Source organism: Rattus rattus, chromosome 1, assembly GCF_011064425.1.
Source record: "Rattus rattus isolate New Zealand chromosome 1, Rrattus_CSIRO_v1, whole genome shotgun sequence".
Taxonomy (NCBI): domain Eukaryota; kingdom Metazoa; phylum Chordata; class Mammalia; order Rodentia; family Muridae; genus Rattus; species Rattus rattus.
The window spans coordinates 19,885,831-19,907,609 of record NC_046154.1 but is presented as its reverse complement, the minus strand read 5'-3'; the positions used below and the strand labels follow the sequence as shown (position 1 = coordinate 19,907,609).

Sequence of the window (21,779 nt, the reverse complement as noted above, 5' to 3'; positions counted from 1 at the left end):
GACAGGTCTAACCTCAGCCTATCTCATCTCCCTGCACAGCCATTCGTAGACTGAGGGCGGACGAAGGCGGGGACTGAGTGGCTTTCCCCTGGTAGGGAGAACACTTGGTTCCAGTGTGTGCACATGGCTTGGAGACTGTCTTTAATGATAGCATCTTTTAAGCGTTAGACATTGAGAATGCATTTAGCCCAGACTGGGCAAACTTGGCTGTGAGCCACGCTGGCCACTTACAAACTAAACCTGGTTATTTTGCGCTTCTAAGTGGTCGGGAAAGATGAGAAGAGTGTAGTGACAAGTAAAGTTCAGTGTCATCCGTGCTTGTCCTTCTGCCTCGGTGACAGCTAAGTCATCACAACTACTTAATTTCCTGTCCTCTACAGTTTACTGACTCCTGGTCTGGCCTGATGTCTGAGTTCTGCCTGAGAACTTAAATGGATGCGCATAGGTAGTGACTGTCCACCGCCTGAACTGTTGAAGGGTGCCCTTCCTGTTTGCTGAACCCAAGGCTTCCTCTGGCTGACCAGCCCCTCCCCCACTCCAGCTTGTTCCGACTCCCCCCACCCAGCCAAGCCACCTCCTTCAGCCTTCATACACCATGACATCACAACACAGGTGCCCCTTAGTCTTTTAGTAACAGCGCAGCACAGCCATCATGGGGCTGCCCTCCAGGAAGAGAGGAGGAGGGCTGCCTGGCAGAGTGCCTCACACTCCAGGTTAGCCAGAAACAGCATCTGCAGCTTCGTCTCCACGCAGCTCTTCTCTCTCAGCCTGTCAGCCAGCAGAGTGGCTGCTGACTGCTGGAGGAGCCAGGCAATCATCTTGTCCAATTTCAGATTCTTCAGGGCTAGAAGATGCTCACCCCAGAGGCTTAAGTGCAGCACGTTGGCAGCTATGCGTGCAGACGGCCTCTGCAAAGCAATGGAAGGTGCAGTCAGAATGCTTGCAACAAGCACTTAGTCCGCACTGTGTGGCCGAGGGACTGTCACCTCAAGCCTGCCCCGATTTGATTCTTCTACCTATCTTCCCTCAGCTACCCGCTAACCAAGCCCAGGCCCTTGCCCATGTCGGCTTTGCTGGGACACCTTTGTCATGAAGGGGACCCATACACTGCTCTGGTCTCTAGCATTGGGGCAAGAGGCCTTTGCACCTGGTGTGAAGAGCAAGGGGTGTGAACAGTGAGGGTATGAAGAGTAGGGAGTGAAGTGAGAGTGTGAACAGTGAGGGGTGTGAACAGTGAGAGTGTACACAGGAGTGGGAACAGTGAAGGTGTGAAGAGTGTGGTGTGAACACTGAGTGTGAGCAGTGAGTGGTATAAACAGGTGTGAACAGCAAAGGGTGTGAACACTGAGTGTGAACCGTGAGTGGTATAAACGGGTGTGAACAGCGAGGGGTGTGAACAGTGAGGGGTGTGAACAGTGAGAGTGTACACAGGAGTGGGAACAGTGAAGGTATGAAGAGTGTGGTGTGAACACTGAGTGTGAGCAGTGAGTGGTATAAACAGGTGTGAACAGCAAAGGGTGTGAACACTGAGTGTGAACCGTGAGTGGTATAAATGGGTGTGAACAGCGAGGGGTGTGAACAGTGTGAACAGCGAGGGGTGTGAACAGTGAGGGGTGTGAACAGTGAGAGTGTACACAGGAGTGGGAACAGTGAGGGTGTGAAGAGTGGTGTGAACACTGAGTGTGAACACTGAGTGGTGTGAACGGGTATGAACAGCGAGGGGTGTGAACAGTGAGGGTATGAAGAGTAGGGTATGAAGTGAGAGTGTGAACAGTGAGGGGTGTGAATAGTGAGTGTACACAGGAGTGGGAACAGTGAGGGTGTGAAGAGTGGTGTGAACACTGAGTGGTGTGAACGGGTATGAACAGCGAGGGGTGTGAACAGCGAGGGGTGTAGAGGCTGCAGAAGAGCAGGCTGAGGCCTGGTCTGTCTCAGGTGTCTCTAAGGAGCCAAGGGAACCAGATCTGCCCTTGCAAGTTTGGCTCAGGCAGCCTGGCCTCTGGGCTCTGGCTGGGCTGAGAGCAGCGTTTCCTTCCATTGCTGCATCTTTCTTACACATTTCTCAAAAACACATCCTTTCCTTTCCAGTCTTCTTTAAATAAATTAATGTTTTAGTTACATTTACATAGGGGGTGGTAGGCTACAGAAGTTGGCTCTCTCCTTCCAGTGTGGGCCGTGGGGATCAAACTTGGCAGCAAGTGCCCTTATCTGCTGAGCTATCTTGCTGGCCCTAAGGTGTTTTCATTATTGTTGGGTACATCCGATGTGGGGATGGGGAGTGTACGCTGTGGCACGTGTGTGTGGAGGTCAGAGGGTAACTTGCTGGGGTCAGCTCTCTCCTTTCGCCTTCATGTGCCTTCCAGGTTTTGAACTCAGGTGTTCAGGTGTGCCAAACCCCTCTACCTGCTGAGCCATCTCACCAGACCATCCTCCTAAGCAACTCCCAACATAACCACAGCCAAGAGGCCTGGGCAATGCGGATAACATGGTGCTTGCCCAGATGCAAAAGCCCCATGAACAGGGAGTGGAAGGAACCCAAAGGACCCAAGGCTACACTGGCCTCTGATACAAGGCTTGCCGGCCAGCTTCCTGCTCCTGTTTCTTCTTGGACCTACTCTGTTCTGTAGTTGACCTTCACCTGTGTATGACAGAGGCTCTGTTAGCACTGTAGAGCTTGCCTGAACTTAGCCCCGACTCAGACATGAACAGGGGCCCTCGCCCAGAGTCCAAAGCTTGGACACAGCCTCACCTTGCTGGCCTCGCGCTGGAGCAGGGACCTCACCAGCTGTCTTGTTTCTGGAGGCACCGACTTGGGCATCTCGGGCAGCTGAGCTTCCTGGTAGCTGCGGCTCTCAAGGTGGGCACTGCCTTGGCCATAGAAGGGGTTGGCAAGCCCGAAGATTTCATAGGCGATGGCCCCCACAGCCCACGTGTCAGCCTTGCTGTAGTCAATTACCGCATGGGGGCCAGAATGGGCTGTGGACACCTACGGCAGGAAGGGAGAGGTCAGGCCCAGCAGGCCTACCCTTTGTGTTCACGCACAACACCTAAGATGGGATCAATCTGAACCCAGAACGTAAATGCACCATGGGGAGGCATGAAGCCCAGAGGCATCTGGGACGGGGGTGGGGAGGTGGGGGTGGGGGAGTGGGACAGGACACTCCCTTGGGAACACTTAGGACACGCCCCCTGCTGGCAGGACACAAACACAGCAGGACTCACCTCAGGGGCCATGAGGGAGCCATTGCCACCACGCTCTACACTGGAGCTGTTGAAAGGTAACTGCAGGCCAACACGCTCATCAGCCAGGCAGCAGCCAAAGTCGGAGATCACCAGCCAGGGGCAGCCATCTGCAGAGAGGTGGCCGAGCAGAGCAACACGGTTTGCCCGTACTCCTGCCAGTCCCTCCCGGACCCCTCCAGATGCCACCCCCAAAATATGGATGCACTAGTCTGTGTCCAGGAGCTCAGGCCAGCAAGGCCGGGATGGGAGTCTTCATGAGCAAGTTCACAGCAAGTCTGGTAACACGTACATGGAAATGCCCGGCCCAGGTAAGGGGGCACAGGGTGTGACTCCATGTGGAAAATGTTCCAGTTAACTAGGTATAGCTCAGAGACCGAAGGACCTCACCCTTGGTTAAATGGTCCCCAAGAGTCTTTATTCTCTAGGAGCCTAACGTTAGAATTTGTAATGCCAATAATCTAATAATTGGTTCTTGGGAGATAAAGGTTCATGGAAAAAAAATAGTTCACTTAGCTTTCTAGTGACATATTTAATTATTTTAAGTTTAACTATTTTTTAAAAAAAAAATCTGTTTTTGGGGCTGGAGAGATGGCTCAGTGGTTAAAAGCACTGACTGCTCTTCCAGAGGTCCTGAGTTCAATTCCCAGCAACCACATGGTGGCTCACAACCATCTGTAATGGGATCCGATGCCCTCTCCTGGTGTGTTTGAAGACAGTGGTAGTGTACTCACATACATTAAATAAATAAATTTTAAAAAATATTTGTTTTATTTTTATCTATGTATATGTGTCTGTCTACTGTGTGTACATGGCCGGGGAGGACAGAAGGCGTCAGATCCCCTGGAACTGGAGTTAGAGGCAGTTGTGAGTTTCCATGTGGGTGCTGAGAACCAAACTCAGGCCACCCGTCCGGAAGAGAGGAGAGCACTTAACCCCCGAGCCATCTCTCCAGCTCTGCAACCCACTAGGACATCCTCGGGCTTCTCCGTGAACGCTGCCGGCGATGGGAGAAGCGGGGGCTTTGTGTGGACTGCTTTCCCTGACCTACAATCTGCCTTCCTCTCACTGGTTCAAGAGGGACCACGGGACAGATGGTATTGTCCTGCCAGGGGCCACAGAGAAGACCCCAGAAACTGTAAGAGGGCTGTTGCCTCTCGCCCATGAGATGAAGGGTCCTCTCTTGAAGTAGAGACAAAGAAGGGAGTGTACGATATTCAAAGGGCTGGGGGGATGGCTCAGTGGTTAGAGCCATGAGAACCTGTTTTAAATCCCTGGTGTCCATGTCAAAGCTATAACCTCAGCTCTAGGGGGATGGAGAGAGATACCGAGGGCTCAGTGACCAGCTAGTCTTCCTGAGACAGTGAGCTCCGGGTTCACTGAACAACCCTTTTTAAAAACATAAGGGAGAGAGAAGGGGAAAGGGGCCAGGCACCAAGCTGTGCCCCCCCCCACATATGCACTTCGCACTTCACACACACCTGCCCTCAGGGTCTCCAGCCCCCCTCCCTGGAGCACTGTGGGTCTGGCCAGCATCTACCTGAGTCCCATTCCACGAGGATGTTGTCGGACTTGAGGTCTCGATGGGCAATGCCCTGCTGAACGAGGTGGTCCACGCCCTCCAGTAACTGCAAGGTCATCATGGTAGCCAGGCGGGAGCTGGGAGTTTGCTCTTCAAGGTACTGGCGCAGGGTACAGGGGTAGCTGGCAGGAGAGGACAGAATGTCTGGGGACCCCAATTTCTGTGGCCTCCTTCACTCCTTCACTCCTCTTCTGGAGCTCTTGCTATCTTATTCCCAGTCATCCCTTCAGATCTCACCCCCCTCACCCCGAACCTCAGAAGCCATGACAGTGCCGCTCCCTAAGCGACCCAACTCTTCAGATCCGGCTCTGAAGTTAGCTGGCACAGAAAGCCATAGAGAGGGGAGCTACAAAGGTTGCAGGAGCACTGAGTGGGGAACATATTCTGGAAGACGGGAGTGATCGATCATTCTAGCACAGCTCTCCTACACACAGCCCTCACCTCTGCCTGCTGCCCTGTGCTCCAAGGACAGACCAGCTCCCATGGGATGGGAGAAGATGCCTCACGATTCTTACTCCCCCACCACCCACTACCACTTACTTCTTCATAACGAGGAAGAGTGTGCGGCCGTGGCCCAGGCCTTCTGGGTAGTAGTGTGGGGGTAGCATGTCAGGATAGTCAGCCAGGGCCCCGGGCAGGAGGGGCACAGATGAAGTGAAGGCGCGGAAAACCCGGATGATGTTGGGGTGCGGGGCAAGCTGCTTGGGACCGTCTCTGGATCTTCTGTTGAGGCAAATGGAACAGCAGATGGGGCTCAGAGCCACTGTCAATAGTGTTCCTGCCCATGGAAACAGTACCACTAGGTGGAGCCTCATTCACACAGGCGTACCACTAGGTGGCGCTAGACGCACGCGCTGCTTTGCCAGAATTAGGACAACATTTAGCATTCTGAACTGGACCTCTGGATGGCGTTCACCCTGCTCCCACGGGAGTCAGCCAACTGCATCATTAGCTGGTGTGAGATAATCTTCAGTCTTTCCCAAGTTTAACTTATCCACAAATCGCAAACCCTTCCAGGACATCATGCGAGAACTGTGCAGCGTGTTCGATGTGGTGCTGAGTGCTAGGGACACAGACGACGACACATTTGTTCTCAAAGAACTCATGATTGCTCTGGCGGCCAAAGGAGTGCTTACCTGTAAGTAACGGCTCCATACTCTCCATCCAAAGCCATGCGGCTTGCTGGGACCAGCTCCTGGCTCATTTTGCTTAAGATGGCTTCGCTGGAGGAACCTGCCTAAAACACAACCACAGGGCATTTTGATTACACAGATCTGTGGGATCTGAACCAAGACAGTTGCAACCTAGTTGACCAGCTTTGATCGTCAAGGTGAGAGAAACTCCTCTAAAGAGGCAAGCCCAAACCAGCTACTCCTGGAAACCGGAGGAAGGTACCACTTGGAGCACACTTCCTGTACCTCAGACGATACTCAAGCAACCCTGGGAAAGAACAGAGGCCAAGACCTCAGAGCCCATGATGCTTGCCACCAGGGATGTCTCTGGTCACCACCAGCGCAGAGCTGACCAGAGGGAGGTGACAGTCAGCTTTGGATCATGCTGGGGTGTGGAGAAGAACACGGTTCCTCCCTGGCCAGGGAGGCCAGACATGGAAGGAGGAGTGAATGGTTTTATGGCTGACCTCAAATGAAACAACCATCAGCTCAGAAATCCGTGGTTTGGGCAATTGCCGCTCAGAGTGGTTTACAGAACAGAACAGAAGCCTGGGCACCATCAGAACTTGCGAAGAGATCTCAAGTTCCACCCTGACTGAATCCAAATCTGCCATGGGACCTGAGACCCTGGAGGATGGGGACATGTTACAGTCCAGCACCGACAGCTTCAGACTCTCACCTAAGACAGTAGAAGCCTAACCCCACAGCCTTTCTCATGGAAAACCCGTGGAAGTCTCCCCCAGTCCTCAAAGACCATCCTTACCGAGATATTCCACATCATTTTGATGGCAAAGGGGAAGGCGGGGGCCCCTGGAGCCTGCTCCCCATCTGTTCCCTTTGAGACGACATCTGGGCCTTTTCCTAGAAGGCCAAGGTGTTTGGCCTTCTCCAAGTGCTGGGGCAGCGTGGGCATGGTGGCTTCATACACAGCGGCATTGCAGCCCTTGCCGATGGCCTGTCCTATCAGATAATCCTCCAGGCGGAAGCCCTGCCAACGTCGTGTGTCCAGTGGGTCAGACACTTGCTTGTTTTTCTGTGTAAAAATTGCCTGTGAGGGAGAAGAATGCATTGTTACGGGGGTGAGAGGGGTTCTAGTAAGGCCACCACATAACCTAACCCAGGGCCTTGCGCTTCCTAGGCAAGCGCTCTACCACTGAGCTAAATCCCCAACCCCAGAAACCCTGTCTTTAAATTAAAAAAATAGATTCCGTACTTTGGTACTGGCAAGATGGTTTAGTGGGTAAGGGTACTTTCCACCAAGCCTGATGACCTGAGCTTGGCCCCTAGCGTCCATATGGGGAGAATCAATCCACACAGTTGCCCTCTGACCTCCACATCACACTGTGGCACAAGCACAGCTGCACGTGTGTGCATGCGCACACACGCACACACACACACACACACACACACCACACACACTCAACACATAATATAGCATATACACACACACACACACCACACACACACACACACACACACATACACACACACACCACACACACACATACACACACATACACACACCACACACACTCCATACATAACACACAATATACATACCACACACACACACCACACACACTCCACACATAACACACCATATACACACACACACACACACACACACACACTCTACACATAACACACACATATACACACACACACACACACACACACACACACACATTCCACACATAACACATCATATACACACCATACACACACACATACACACACCACACACACACACACACATAACACACCACATACACACCACACACACACATACACACACCACACACACTCCATACATAACACACCATATACATACCACACACACACACCACACACACTCTACACATAACACACCATATACACACCACACACACACACACACAGGTCTGTGAAACGCCACGTTGGGCCCCGTGAGTGATGTATAGACAGGTGACATCACACAGGAGTATGCCCAGGTCCATTACAGAACCAGCCTCTTATTGGGCTGGTATCTGCATTTGGATATTAGAACAGGACCTAGAACCCATTCCCCGCGGTCACTAGGGGACAGCTGTGGCTTGTCCTGAGCTTTGCCAGGCTAGGCTGCGCATGCCTACACTTGCTTGTTCTACGCTAGGCAAGTGCTCTGTCCCTGAGCTACGCCCCATCTGCACATCTCTCTGCGCTTGCCCTGCTGCTGCCTCTCCCCGAGTCCCCTCACGATCTCTCCCCCAGGCCTCAGCTGCATTCTTGCTGTGTGTGGCAAACCCTATTTTCTGAAGCCCAGCCTAGGTCATCCTTCCTCCATAACCAGCCCTGGGGACCAGTCTGTCACACATGCCTTCTGCGGTTCCTAAGGCACTGCGTCCCTAGAAGCAAAGCTCCTAACTGTTTAATACAGTGGAAATGGGTGTTCACTTGCCAATAGCTTCACAAACCCCAGGGAGCGGGACAGACATTTGCAGAGTAATCACCATCGACCAGGGTTTGGAGCACAAGATACTATACAGTGGTAACAAAGGAAAAAAAATTCACAATTTAAATATAAATCTATTTAGCATAGTGCACGACCCATGTAGTAAACTACATGGGTCCATGGTTAGCTACAGGTCAGGTCAGACTCAACTGTCACAATGTCACTACACTTGCATGTGTACATGCACGTGTGTGTGTGTGTGTGTGTGATTGTGGACCCAAAACACTTGCATGCGTGTATACATATGTGTATGCATATGTGTATACATGTGTGTATGCATATGCATATGTGTATACATGTGTATACATATATGTATGCATATGTGCATACATGTGTGCACACATGTGTGCATATACGTATACATGTGTGCATACATATATGTATGCATGTGTACACATGTGTGTATACATATGTGTATGCATATATGTGTATACATGTGCATATACATGTATGTGCATGTGTGTATGCATATGTGGATGCTTTGCATGGGCATGTGTGTGTACATTTATGTGAGGCATGTGTTTATGCATTTGTGTGTGATATATGTGTGAGTGCATTTGTCTCTGATGCATGTGTGTGTATGCATACCTGTGCACAAGTGTGCAGCCTCACACAATCTCACTTCATGTGCTTTCATGTGATGACCACCCAGTCAAGACTTAGGGCTGCTCCATGGCCACAGAGACCCTCAGCTCCTCCATATCTGTACCCCCTTGGTGCCGTCTCCAGACTCCCACATCAAGAGAGTTAGACATGAAATCCGTGCAGCTTGTAGCTTTCTCAGCCCGAGTTTCTACATTTAGCCTGCTGCCCAAGGTGCAGTCAGGTCCCGACCTGCATCTCTAAATAACACTAATGTTATTTAATGTTGCTTGTTAACTGCTGAGGAAGACTTCATATGGATACAGAAACCACGGCTTGGTTACTCTTCACTCTCGGATTGATGTTTTTGTTCTGGGGTATTTTGACTCATGTTGTTACCATCATTCATATACCACACTAAATATATTTATATTTAAATTGTTCATTTCTTTTTCTTTTGAGACAGGGTCTCACTACATATATGTCTGGCTTGTCAGGCACTTCCTATGTAGACCAGGTTCTCCTCAGACTCAGTGATCTGCCTGCCTCTGCCTCCCACAAGTGCTCAGACTAGAGAGGTATGGTCCACCATGCCTAGCATAAATTGTCAAATACAGATAACATAAATTTGAACACTTCTGCAGTGTTAGGAACATTCATGTTGCTAAGCAACCACTATCATCAGCTAAGCGCTCTTTATCCTGCAAAACTCTAAAACTCTGTGCCTACTATGCAGCTACAAGCCCTTCTTCCTCCTCCTGTCTGTCTGCTCATGCGCAGAAGCCCGGCTCTCAGAACTAGAGCCATGCACGGTCTTTAACATTCATCCGTGTGTAGCAGGTGCCAGAATTTCCTTCTGTTTCAAAGGCTGGAGAATACCCTGTATTGTATCTGCTCTGTTTATCCATTCACGCACGGAAGGACACTGGGGTCACTTCTACCCCCTGACTACTGTCAGTAAACTGCCTTGAGCTTCCGTGGATAAAGGTCCGTGTGCAGTCTCCCTTATGCCAAATAGTCGTGCAGAAGGGGGGTTGCCAGGGAGAACGAGTCTGTTTTAACTCTTTAGAGGTTAGGGTTACCGTTTTCCACATTAACTGCAGCACACAGGGTTTTGTACGACTGTTCCCCCCCGCCCAACCCCCGATAGATGCTGATGACTTCAATGTGGCAAATTCCTATCTAATTTTGCATTACTTTCCATATGCAGTGACCACCAGCAATGAGAGCTCCCATTTCCTCACGGCGTCTGCTATTGCTCTTAATTTTAGGTTAGCTATTCTGTTAAGTGTGGGTGGATAGCTCATCTCGTTTTCCTGTGCATTTGTCAAATGGCCAGTGGCGTTGAAAATCATTTACCTGTCACCTGGACTCATCTTTTCCTATTTGTTGTTTGTTTGCTTGCCTGAGGCAGAGTCTCCCTGCATAGCTATGTAAGACACAGGAACTGGATTCCAGTATCAGGAACGGGGAGGAGAGGAAACGCTTTTTTGGCCCTTCACCGATGGTTTTGAGGATGGTGCTTAATTAAGCCTCTGCCCCTCAGCCCTTACCCTGAAGGATGTAGGGGCTGGACTGACTCAGCAAGTGGTTCCAAACCCCAGGGAAAAGGCTGAGTTCTGACAGCCAATCACCTAACGACTTAAACCGCAGAGCTGGCTCCTTCCTGGGCTGCCTGCTGGTTTTAGATCTGCTGGCCCAGCATGAGCCAGGTCCTCAAAATAAGTTCCCAGCTCTAAATATACACAGCCTATTGTGTCTGTTTGTCTGGATGACCTTGACTAGACGACTTTGTGAGTAGAGAGAGTGCTATTTTAAGAGTTTAAAGGGCCCAAGAACTCCCATGTAACCAGTGATAACTCCAGTCAGGTCATCTAAAACATGAGACCTTCTGTGTTCTCCTGAGTTCCAGCTTCTCTGCGATTTCTGCTCAGCCAGCCTCTCTCCCACTGTTTGGCTAAACTGGAGTGGCAGTCTGGCTCAGCGGAGGGCACAGGCTTTTGAAGGGTAAATGTTGGCCACTACCTTTATCAACAGTGTGATTTTGAGTAAACCTTTTCAAAACCTCTCTTTCAAAATCTTTCTGTGAACTTGGATGACATTACATCAAGGGATAAGAGTGTTAGGGTTTTTAGGAAACGTGTATTAAGCTTCGTGGCCCATACCAATAATCCCAGCACTTGGGAGATAGCTGTAGAAACGTCAGAAGTTCAAGGCCAACCTGAACTACATGTACAAATCAAGGACCAGTCCCCCTCTTATGCATCCCAAAAGAAAAGAAATTTACTCAAAGCCACTTGCCACAGTGCCACAGGGACTAATAATTAGCAGAACATCTTTTAAACCATACTGTTTGTAAAACGAATAGCAGCAAAGTGGTGGCTTATCAGGCCGTCAGTAATGGGAAATAGGCCAGCCTTAATGAACTGATCATTTCCAAGGAATGTATAGTCCAAGTTAAAGATAGACTTTAATCTTTGCCTTATCCCCTGACCTACCCCCCACACCGCCCCAAAGGTCTAGGCATATACTCATGACACGTGCCTAGACTCCCGACACTCAGTCCAGTCACGAGTGCCCCACCCCCTTTAATTGCCCAATCATGGCTCAGGGACCTGCCCTTACCAATGCCCAAGTTCCTACCACTCTCTGGTTCACCCTCAGTCCCGCCCCCTACGCTAAGACTCGGAGGCTGCCCCAACAACTATCCAGCTAGCTCCGCCCCTGCTGTTCAATTGTGGCCCCACCGCCACGCTCAGACTCCGCCCCGCCCACTCACCCTCCTCACCCCGCCTCCTCCTGGCCTAGGCCCCGCCCCGGCCCCGCCCAGCCCGGCCCCGCCCCCAGCCCGGCCCGGCGGGTCTGCCCTCAGGGCTGCACTCTGGCTGCGTTCCGCCCCCGGCGCTCCCCGCCCAGCTCTGCTCTCACCTGGATCTCCTGACAGGCCGAGGCGGCCCTCCGGCTCTCCGCCTGCTTCTCCTCGATCAACCCCAATCCCAGCCCGAAGGCCAGGAAGACTGCTCGGCCGCAAGGCCCTGCGCCGCCTCGGGCCCGCACCACGAACTGCCGCTGGATTCGCGCCGCCAGCCCAGCCACCGACTGGCGGAAGAAGCGGTAGCGGTCCGGGAGGGGGAGCCCGAGCGGACGCGGCTGTGCTCCCGGGCTTGAGACCGGGCCGGGGCGCTCTCCGCGGCCCCAGGCCGCACCGGGGCCGGGCTTGCCCCAGCCTGACACCGGGCCGGGCTTGGGAGCGAAGCGCAGCAGCAGCGCCCGACCCAGCTGCAGGCCTCGGCCCAGTGCCTGTCGCACCGCCATGGTGGCGCGGCGACCGGAGCCAGCTGCCACCGCCACAAACGTCCGAAAAGCTGAGGACAACAACAAACTTCGGGGGCGGTGCCTATGCGCAAGCGCAGGGGGCGGTCCCCGGCAGTTCTCCTGCACAGCACGCGGGGGCGCAACCCGCTCTTCTCCGCATCAGCTGGTCCAGCCTGTTTGCACTTTGAACCCACGTGGAGGGGTAGCAAACAACGTCACTGGTCCTGGTTAAGATGAGAAGTTGAGCCAGGAAACTAATATTTGTTATCAGTCACCGATCCAGGCCCTTTACACCTATGAACTGGCTTAACTCTCTCACCAATGATATAGTGCCGATTTTGTAGATAAGAGAGTGTGGTGTTTCCAGATTGCATGCAGGTTTTGAAGCTGAGGTTGAAGTTCACACTGCCCTGGCTATTGAGGGCCTTGACTCTTCTCTCCTACCCCCAAGTGCTCTCATGCTCCTGTACAGACAGGTTCGAGGTTCCAGGTTTAGCTCTTGGAGGGAAATCTTGACCAAATTCCATAATTTATGCATCGGTGAGTTCAGGAGCTGAGGTCTGAGACATTAGAAACCTTAACCAGAAGTCACACAGATGCTTAATAAATCCCTATTACTTGAATTTGTTGTTAGGACTAGCTAGCTGATAATGTTATTAATCCGGTTATTATTTCTACTTTTATTTTATTTGAGATAGGGCCTTGCATGGCCCTAGTTGCCCCTGAATTCTTCATGTAGACTAGCCTGGCCTTCTGGAGTGTAGGGATTACAGGTATAGGCCACCACGTCAGGCTGAATATTCTTTTCCTTGTCTCTCATTTAAATATAACTGTGCATGTAAAATCACATAATCCCAAATACTGGTCATACAGTATAATTTTATTTTTTAATTTTTTTCTTTTTTTCGGAGCTGGGGACTGAACCCAGGGCCTTGCGCTTGCTAGGCAAGCGCTCTACCACTGAGCTAAATCCCCAACCCCTATAATTTTATTTTTTCAAAGCCTTTTTATTAATGATGGTTCTTAAACACTTTAACCTCCCTTTTAGCCCACCATCCTGCAGAGGTCGTAGAAAAGAAAGGATGGGGGAGGGGAAGTGGACCTGTTTAGAACGGTTCTTTGGAGCAACTCCCATCTGTGCTGTCTGGAAATCGGCAGTTCAGTTCACAGGTCAGCAGCAGCAGCCTTAACCTCAGCGTCAGTCAGCAGGAGGGACTAGGAAGGAACACCAGGAGTTCTCAGCTGTGCCTCTCTCAGGGAAGCAAAGATCAGCGAAGACCTGAGACCAACAACCATTGCACAGCTAGCTCCAAAGCTCTATAAGGTAGCTCAGTCTCCGTCAATGGAGTCCTTGTTAGTGAAGTCCTATTTATACTCGCTCCAAACCTCACAAGTCTTCCCTCAGCATGTATGACTGTCTCAGCCGACATCCCTCTGCTAGTCAGCTTGAGTCCCAGGAAGCTTCCAGCGTCACTAGTCGTCAGCAAGTAGCCATTATATATTTTCTCCCGAACTCTCTTTATCTCCCGCTCTGCATGTGTGTGTCCAGTAGAAGATAGGTGTTATTGCAAAATAAAGCATTCTTGGGAGGTGAGAAGAGATGGCCACCAAAGACAGCAGTGACCACGATCTGTTATTTTAACTTTTTTTTTTTTAGTTAGTGTTTTTTTTTTTTTTTTCCAGAGCTGGGGACCGAACCCAGGGCCTTTCGATTGCTAGGCAAGCGCTCTACCACTGAGCTAAATCCCCAACCCCTATTTTAACTTTTTAAAAACATAGTCTCATTATGTAGCTCCGTCTGGGCTGGAACTTGCTATGTAGAGCAGAGTGGCCTGGAACCCACAAGGATACTATCTCTCTGCCTTCTGAGTGCTGGAATTACAGGCGTGTGCTACCACACCCAGCAAAGTTTGAGGGACCATATGAGTAATCTCTCTCTCTCTCTCTCTCTCTCTCTCTCTCTCTCTCTCTCTGTGTGTGTGTGTGTGTGTGTGTGTGTGTGTGTGTGTGTGTCTGTTTCTATGCTGTGAATTGAGGTCAAGGCTCTTTCAAAAAAATATATATATATATTAGAATCTCACTCTGTAGCTTAGGTAGTCTGGAACTCTCTATGGACAGAAGGCTGGCCCAAAACTCAGACAGATCTTTCTTTTTCTTTCTTTTTTTGGGGGGGGAAGGGGGCAGGGTTTCTCTGTGTAGCCCTGGCTGTCTCGGACCATCTCTGTAGACTGACTGGCCTTGAACTCATAAAGATTTGTCCACCTCTGTCTGGGATTAAAAGCACGTACCACCACTGCCAATCCTGAGTATATCAATGAACATTTTGTGGTGAGTATTTTGAGACAGGGTCCCATGTAGCCCAACCTACCTGGAACTCATTACATCCCTGAGGATGAATTTGGACCTCTAGCTCCTCCCACCTCCACCTCCCCAGTGCTGGGATTTACATATGCTCTGCCACACCCAGTCTCCGTGTTGGTTGAATGCCAGGTTTCATTCCTGGTAGGCTGGCTGTCTACCCACTAAGCTCCATTCCCAGCAGGGTGTACTCTCTAATCTGTAACATGATCCTTTAGCGAGAGGCTTATGATGAGGAATCTGGAGGGCAGGAGCAAGTTTGCTGTAAGCCTCAGGATTTGTTCTAAACCTCAGGCAGTCTCAGAAGACTGGGATGCATAGCCAGTCTGCTGGAAATGAAATCTCCAGACTGACGTTAATTAACCCGCTGCCGTAAATAGGATGTGTCAGCGTCTTTTTTTCTGCAGAAAAGCCTTAGTTGTTTCTGACAGGTCTGAGCCCATCACAGCATGGAGCCTGGTTCCTGGGCAGACATCTTACAGAAAGGGCAGAGCAGGTCTGCACACTGGAGCCTCTGGCAGAGACTGAGGTCCTCTGTGCGCTCCACCTGTCATCTGACAGGGGTCTAGGAGATACCTTTCTCTCCATCCCTTCCCACCCCTCTTCTTCTATCTTTTTCCTTAATTTATGAGGATGTTGCATTGATTTACTAATTTGTTTGTTTGTTTGTTTTTGAAACATGGTTCCTCACTGAACTTGAAGTACACCCATTTGCCTGTAGTGATTGACCAGTGAGCTCTGGGGCTGTGCCTGTCCCTACCCCATTACTCCCAGTGCTGGGCTTATGACTGTCCCTACCCCATCACTCCCAGTGCTGGGCTTACAGACATCCACTATTGCACCCAGCTTTATGTGGGCATTGGGGATTTGAACTCAAGTCCTCATGCTTGTGCAGCAAATACTTTACTCAACAAGCTATCTCCCCAGCCCCCATCTGTCCTATGAGGGAAACCTTTCTGTGACACCAAGCGTCTCAGAGTCGCCCTACACTGTCTCCCAGCTTGGCACTGTTACTCACGAAGGTCAAAGTGGGGACATGGGATATGGCCTTCTGCTGAGAATCCCACTCACACTGCAGGTTTCATATTCCACACGAGAGAACCCTACATCCACAGCACATTAGACGGCAGCCATGTTCCAGATAAGCTTCGATCTGCTCAGAAGCAAGAATGGAAAGACAGAAGGGGTGCTGGGGAGGCCACAGGACCCATCTCTGCTCTACGTCTCTGCCATGGGCGTCCTTGTGCCTGAAGTCCTCTCCCCCCCAGGCACACAGACATCATCAGAGTTTTGGTAAAGTACATAATATTCCTAAGAAGCATCGTTTAACCTTCTCCCAAAGGACGTGAGGAGAAAAGCTGACACGATGTGGCTGGAGAAGGGGAGAGTTGAGAACAGAGGCTTTGAGTGCATTTGTCCTTTCCTTTCTGGACAGCGTCTCTTGGCACCAGCTCACTGCTCTGTCTCCTCCTTATAGAGGCGGACACATTTCCCCAAAGCAGCAATGTCCTCTAACCACAGCCCTTTTCAGAAACTGAATGCCAGCAGAGCCGGGAAGGGGGTGGGAGGAGGGGGGGAGTGGGGGGGTGGGGGCAAAGGGGGGGAGGGTACTGACTGCTGCAACTGTTGACAGAGCGAGGTGGCGGCGGCCAGGTCAAACTCCTGCCCCCTAAAACTCCTTGACTGGAGTTTACCATCAGAACACAGTGGACAGAGAGTGCCATCTCAACGGGATAAAGGAAGCATCACTGTGGTGCCTGGGCCAAGAGGGACGGAAACATGACGGGCAGTGGAACAGCGAGACATCACATCGAGACGTTCAGCCACGTGTGGCTTGTGCTGTTCAGTTTCTGCTGTTCTATAGTGACCACTCACAGAGAAAACACAACTGTGTTACCTACTGTAGGGTCTCCCACCCCCAGGCCCTAGGACAATGTCCACGCTCCTTGGCCGGTCACAGAACATTTTTCACTCTTCATCCCAGCATCTCTCTGTCCCCTGTCCTTCCCTTTACAGCCCAGCAATACGGGGGGTGGGGGTGGGGGTGGGGTGGGTCACCTGCTGGTCCCAATGGTCAGCTCTAACTAAGGCCCAGAGGGCCCTCTCTGGCTTTTTCCAGAATGGACTAGAAGCTCTTTCTCTCTCTCTCCGTGTAGCAGGTGAGTTCTTTAAGAAGGGGATGTCGTGTTTGAACCTAGCTTCCCCAGCATCTAACACAAAGCCTTCTGGGTCCCCAGTCCTTGTCTGAAAGTCTTCTGGGAGTGTAAGCCTTCAGTAGCCTTTCTCTACTAAGACATGAGCAAGTGCAGCCATCTCTTGTCCCAAGTCTCCCCAAGCTGAGCCTCCAGCCCAGAGGCGGTGACATTTTACCTTTATGCTAATTACCCATCCCCCTCTTCCGCCCAATCTCTGATGCTTCTCCTCAACCCCATGTTTTCCCCTTGAGACAGGGCCCATGCAGACCTCACAGGTATACTTAGTGGAGGGTGACTTTGAACTTCTGATCATCCTGCGTCTACATCTCCAGTGCCGAGGAGAATCAGGCATCACCACAGCTGGGTTTTGTGGCTCTGAGGATGGAATCCAGAGCTGGCGCTTATGGGTAATCGCTCGACTGACAAGCCACACCTCTCTTCCTGGAATTCTTGATTTAGAAGAGGAAGCTGTTTCAGGTGCAAAGGTGGCCATGCCCCAGCCTCCCTGCCTTGGCCCTGATGGTGTCCTTGGGAGTCAGGCCGGACTCCAGCACTCGACCTGCCATGCTTGCTTCTTCTGACCCTCCCGCCGTCAATATTCTATTCTCATCTCTCGTCCTCTTCCTTGCCCATGTACATCTTCAACACCTGTAGTTTTAGAATGCGCAGGACCTGGTATTTATGGCCCTGTGTGAGCAAATAAGGAATGGGCTCCACTTCAGGGACATGCTTCTGGAACAGAACATGTGGAAAGCCGTTGGATGTGTGATTCATCTTCGCTGTCAACTTGACTGGGTTTGGAAGCACCTAGGAGACAGGTGAAGCTCGCCTCTAGGTGTCCGTGAAGGTGTGTCTAGAGAGGATGAAGGGAGGAGAGAAGATTCACCTTGAACTTGAGTGACACCTTGGGCTCGGGGCTTGGCAGGAAGGAGAAAGCCGGCTAAGCAAGCGGGAGGAGCTCAGCCTGTCTCGGCTTCCTCACCACCACAATGTGACCCGCTCAGCCTCACTAGGTTCTCCTCAGCACACAGTGCTCGACCTCTGCCGTCAGGAGCTAACACATCCTTTCTCCTTTAGGTCGTCACCACACGTTTCTGTCACAGTGGCTTGGAAGTACACAGTCTGTTGCCCACAGAGATTCTGCCGTCTGTGCCGCTCAGCTCCTCTCTCTTGCTTATTCTGAGAGAACCCAGCTGCCATGCCCTGGGAGAACAAGGAACCCAGTCCCAATGCTGGCCGTGAGGAACCAACTCCTGTCGTCATTGGCTGTGTACATCAGCTGTGCAGAAGACCTCCCCTCTCAGCTTCTCAGATGAGACGATCTCCCAGGCTCTCGCCTTCTCTGAAGGCTTTCAAGAGGGCGGAGGATCCTGGCCCAGAGGAGCGGAGACAATTATACCTGCTGTCCCAAGCCTCTACGTGGAGGAGTGATTTTCATGGCGTGGTAGGGAGCTGATACTTACAGTTTTGAAATTTCACACATGCTAGGTGAGTCCTCTACCACTGGGCTATGTCCCCAGCCCTTAAAACAAACAAACAAACAAAACCCTTTTTAAAATTTATTCATTTTATGTATATGAATGTACACCATCACTGTCTTCAGACACCAGAAGAGGGCATTGGGTCCTGTTACAGGTGGTTGTGAGCCACCATGTGGTTACTGGGAATTGAACTCATGACCTCTGGAAGAGCTGTCGGTGCTCTTTAACTGCTGAGCCATCTCTCCAGTGGCACCCCCCCCCTTTTTTTTTTAAAGACAGGATTTCTCCATGTAACAGACCTGTGGCTGTCCTGGAACTCCCTCTGTATACCAGACTGACCTCAAACTGACAGAAATCCTCCTGCCTCTGTCTCCCAAGTACTGGGATTAAAGACCTGTGCCACCATGGCCAGCTATTTATTGTTTCTTGAGACAGGGCTTCTCTGTGTGGTCCTGGCTGTCCTGGACTCACTGTGTCTTGGAACTCACTCTGTAGACCAGGCTGGCCTCAAACTGACAGAGATCCACGTGCCTCATTAATTTTTTATGTTATTTATTTTGATTTCTGTACATATGTGTGTTCCTGTGTGACATTATGTGTGCATCACGTGTGTGTAGATGCCTGTGAAGGCCAGGAAATTGCGTAGGATCCCCAGGATCTGGAGTTAGAGGCAGTTGTGAGTTGCTTAATGTAGGTGCTGGGAATGAGCCTCGGTCCTCTCCAAGAGCAGTAAATGCTGAATGCTCCCAATCACCGAGCCAACTCTTTAGCCTCAACCTTTCCTTTTTAGACCGGATCTTACTAAAGTGCCCAGGCTGGCTCTCAATCACAAGTAAGGCACACTGGCCTTGAACTCACATTCCTCCTGCCTTAACCTCCAGATAGCTGAGATTTCAGGCCTACGCTATTTTTTTTTTTTCTTTTTTTCGGAGCTGGGGACCGAACCCAGGGCCTTGCGCTTGCTAGGCAAGTGCTCTACCACTGAGCTAAATCTCCAACCCCCAGGCCTACGCTATTACACCCAGCTACCTGTTTCATGAACAGCGGCTTTCATCGGAGACACAGGCACTGTGCACCACTAATGTCAGAGTGCTAATGTCTGTCGTTGTGACCTTGTTTTTGCAGAGGAAATCCTCGAGTATCAGGGGACTGAAGGAGGCAACAGCAGTGGCTGGCAAGAGCACAGGAGGCTCTCCTATGCTTCTGTTTATTCCCACTGGGATCTGGGTCCGTGCCTTAGGGTTCTGACGACACAGACACCCCGAACGACAGAGCAGGCGGGGCTCTGGAAACTCCACTTGTCAGCCTGTGTGCTGCACAGTCAATGGGCAGTAAAACTCCTGTGGTTTTAACAGCCCAGCCTCTCTTGAGCCAAGAACTAGGGGAGACTGTTCAGCTAATTTCTAGAAGCTTCTGTTGAGTAACGTCTGCCCCTGCCTGCTCCTTGTTCTGTGCTTGTGCCTTGTTTTTACCTTCCCCAGACCTCTAATGATTCATGGGAAAATCTTTTGTATGCTTCTAGCAGGAAGACTTGTCTTGGTCCTCCTTAAGCCCTGGCTGAAATATGCCCCTGTCTTCTCTGGGGAGTTCTGTGCCATCTGTCCCCTGACATTGCCTTTCTCCGAGCTGACATGAGACACCATAATCTTAACTCTCACCTCCCCACCAGGCGTTTGTGAAAGAAGGGGCCTCGTTTTTCCCCATGCTGTGTCCCAGCATCAGCACAGAGCTGTTTATATATACTGTGGAGAGCTACTGGTGTTACTTCAAGAATATCAGCAAGAGGGCTGGAGAGATGGCTCAGCGGTTAAGAGCACTGACTCCTCTTCCAGAGGTCCTGAGTTCGATTCCCAGCAACCACATGGTGGCTCACAACCATCTGTAAAGAGATCTGATGCCCTCTTCTGGTCTGAAGACAGCTACAGTGTACTTGTATAAATAAGTAAATCTTAAAAAAAAAAAAAAAAAAAAAAAAAGAATGTCGGCAAGAATATTTGGCATTGGGCTAGGTCAAGGAAGCAGGCTCAAGATAAATACAGCTGAGAAATGTGTTCCTTGTATCTTGATTATCTTGATGAATCCCTACAAACAGCGACCATGGGACTTCGTTTATTGCTTTGTTTGTTCCTTGACTATTTTGTGTAGGTTTCATTTGTTCCTTGGCCTAGAACAGACCCTATTCTTTGCCTGTATTTAGAATAGTACAAAAGCAGTTGGGGAAAAAAACAAACTTGCTTCAGCATTTGCTGGAGTCATGTTATAGTGTTGTCAATTTGTCTTTTCTTTCTCTAATCCTCACTCCCTCCCTCGAGACTCTGTTGACTGAGTGGCTTGGTCAGTGTACCTAGCATGCACAAAACCATGGCACCCCCTAAAACTGAGCACCACAGTGTATGCTTGGAGTCACAGCACCTGGGAGGGGAGGCAAGAGGACGAGAGGTTCAAGGTCGTCTTTGACTGCACAGTGAGTTTGAGTCCAGCCTGAGTTACATGAGAGCCTGTGAGAGAGAGGGGGAGAGGGAGGGGAGGGGAGGGGGAAAGGAGAGGGAGGGGGAAGAAGAAGAAGAAGAAGAAGAAGAAGAAGAAGAAGGAAGAAGAGGAGGAGGAGGAGGAGGAGGAGGAGGAGGAAGAGGAGGAAGAGGGAGGAGGAGGAGGAGGAAGAGGAGGAAGAGGAGGAGGGAGAGGAGGAGGAGGAAGGAGGAGGAGAAAGAGGAGGAGGAGGAGAGGAGGAGGAGGAGGAATGAAATTGATTGTAAGACTATTTCTTGATTGCAAAATTCATCCTCAAAGGACCAAAATCTTTCCCCTTTGGTTAAAGCAAACACAGCTGACATTTACCGACATCTTATTGAGGACCTAACATTGGACTGTTGTTTGACTTTTAACAAGTTCTTACTCGGGCTGGAAAGATGGAGAGATGGCTCAGTGGTTTCTTAACCACTGACTGTTCTTCCAGAGGTCCTGAGTTCAATTCCTAGCAATCTCATGGTGGCTCGCAACCATCTGAAATGAGATCTGGTGCCCTCTTCTGGTGTGTCTGAAGACAGCGACAGTGTACATATATATAATAAATAAATGAAGGAATCTTTAAAAGCAAAAAACAAACAAACAACCCCCCCAAACCCCTAAGTTCTTACTCTGTTGCCCAGGCTAGCCTTGAACTACGACTCTTCTGCCTCAGCCTCCCTCAGCTAGGTATCTTAATTAGTTTTGTTTGTTTGTTTGGTGAGACAGGGTTTCTCTGTGTAGCCCTGGAAGTCCTGGAACTCACTATGTGTAGACTGGATGGCTTCAAGCTCACAGATATCTGCCTGCCTTTGCTTTCCTAGAGGTAAGACTACAGGTGTGTGCCCCCAGGTAGCTTCTGTCACCCTGACAGAAGTT

At 50.7% G+C, this 21,779-nt stretch overlaps 1 protein-coding gene across 1 annotated transcript; it reads right to left on the bottom strand.

The window, feature by feature from the left end:
- Positions 1 to 124: 124 nt before the first annotated feature.
- Positions 125 to 12,431, bottom strand: Pink1 (PTEN induced kinase 1). Its single transcript, XM_032895606.1, has 8 exons — positions 11,975 to 12,431; positions 6,758 to 7,042; positions 5,959 to 6,059; positions 5,363 to 5,545; positions 4,781 to 4,944; positions 3,223 to 3,350; positions 2,750 to 2,986; positions 125 to 908 (listed from the first exon to the last, which is right to left on the bottom strand). Exons 1-8 carry the CDS (start codon positions 12,359 to 12,361, stop codon positions 651 to 653), a joined length of 1,743 nt encoding a protein of 580 aa, XP_032751497.1. The 5' UTR covers positions 12,362 to 12,431; the 3' UTR covers positions 125 to 650.
- Between the last annotated feature and the right edge of the window lie 9,348 nt (positions 12,432 to 21,779).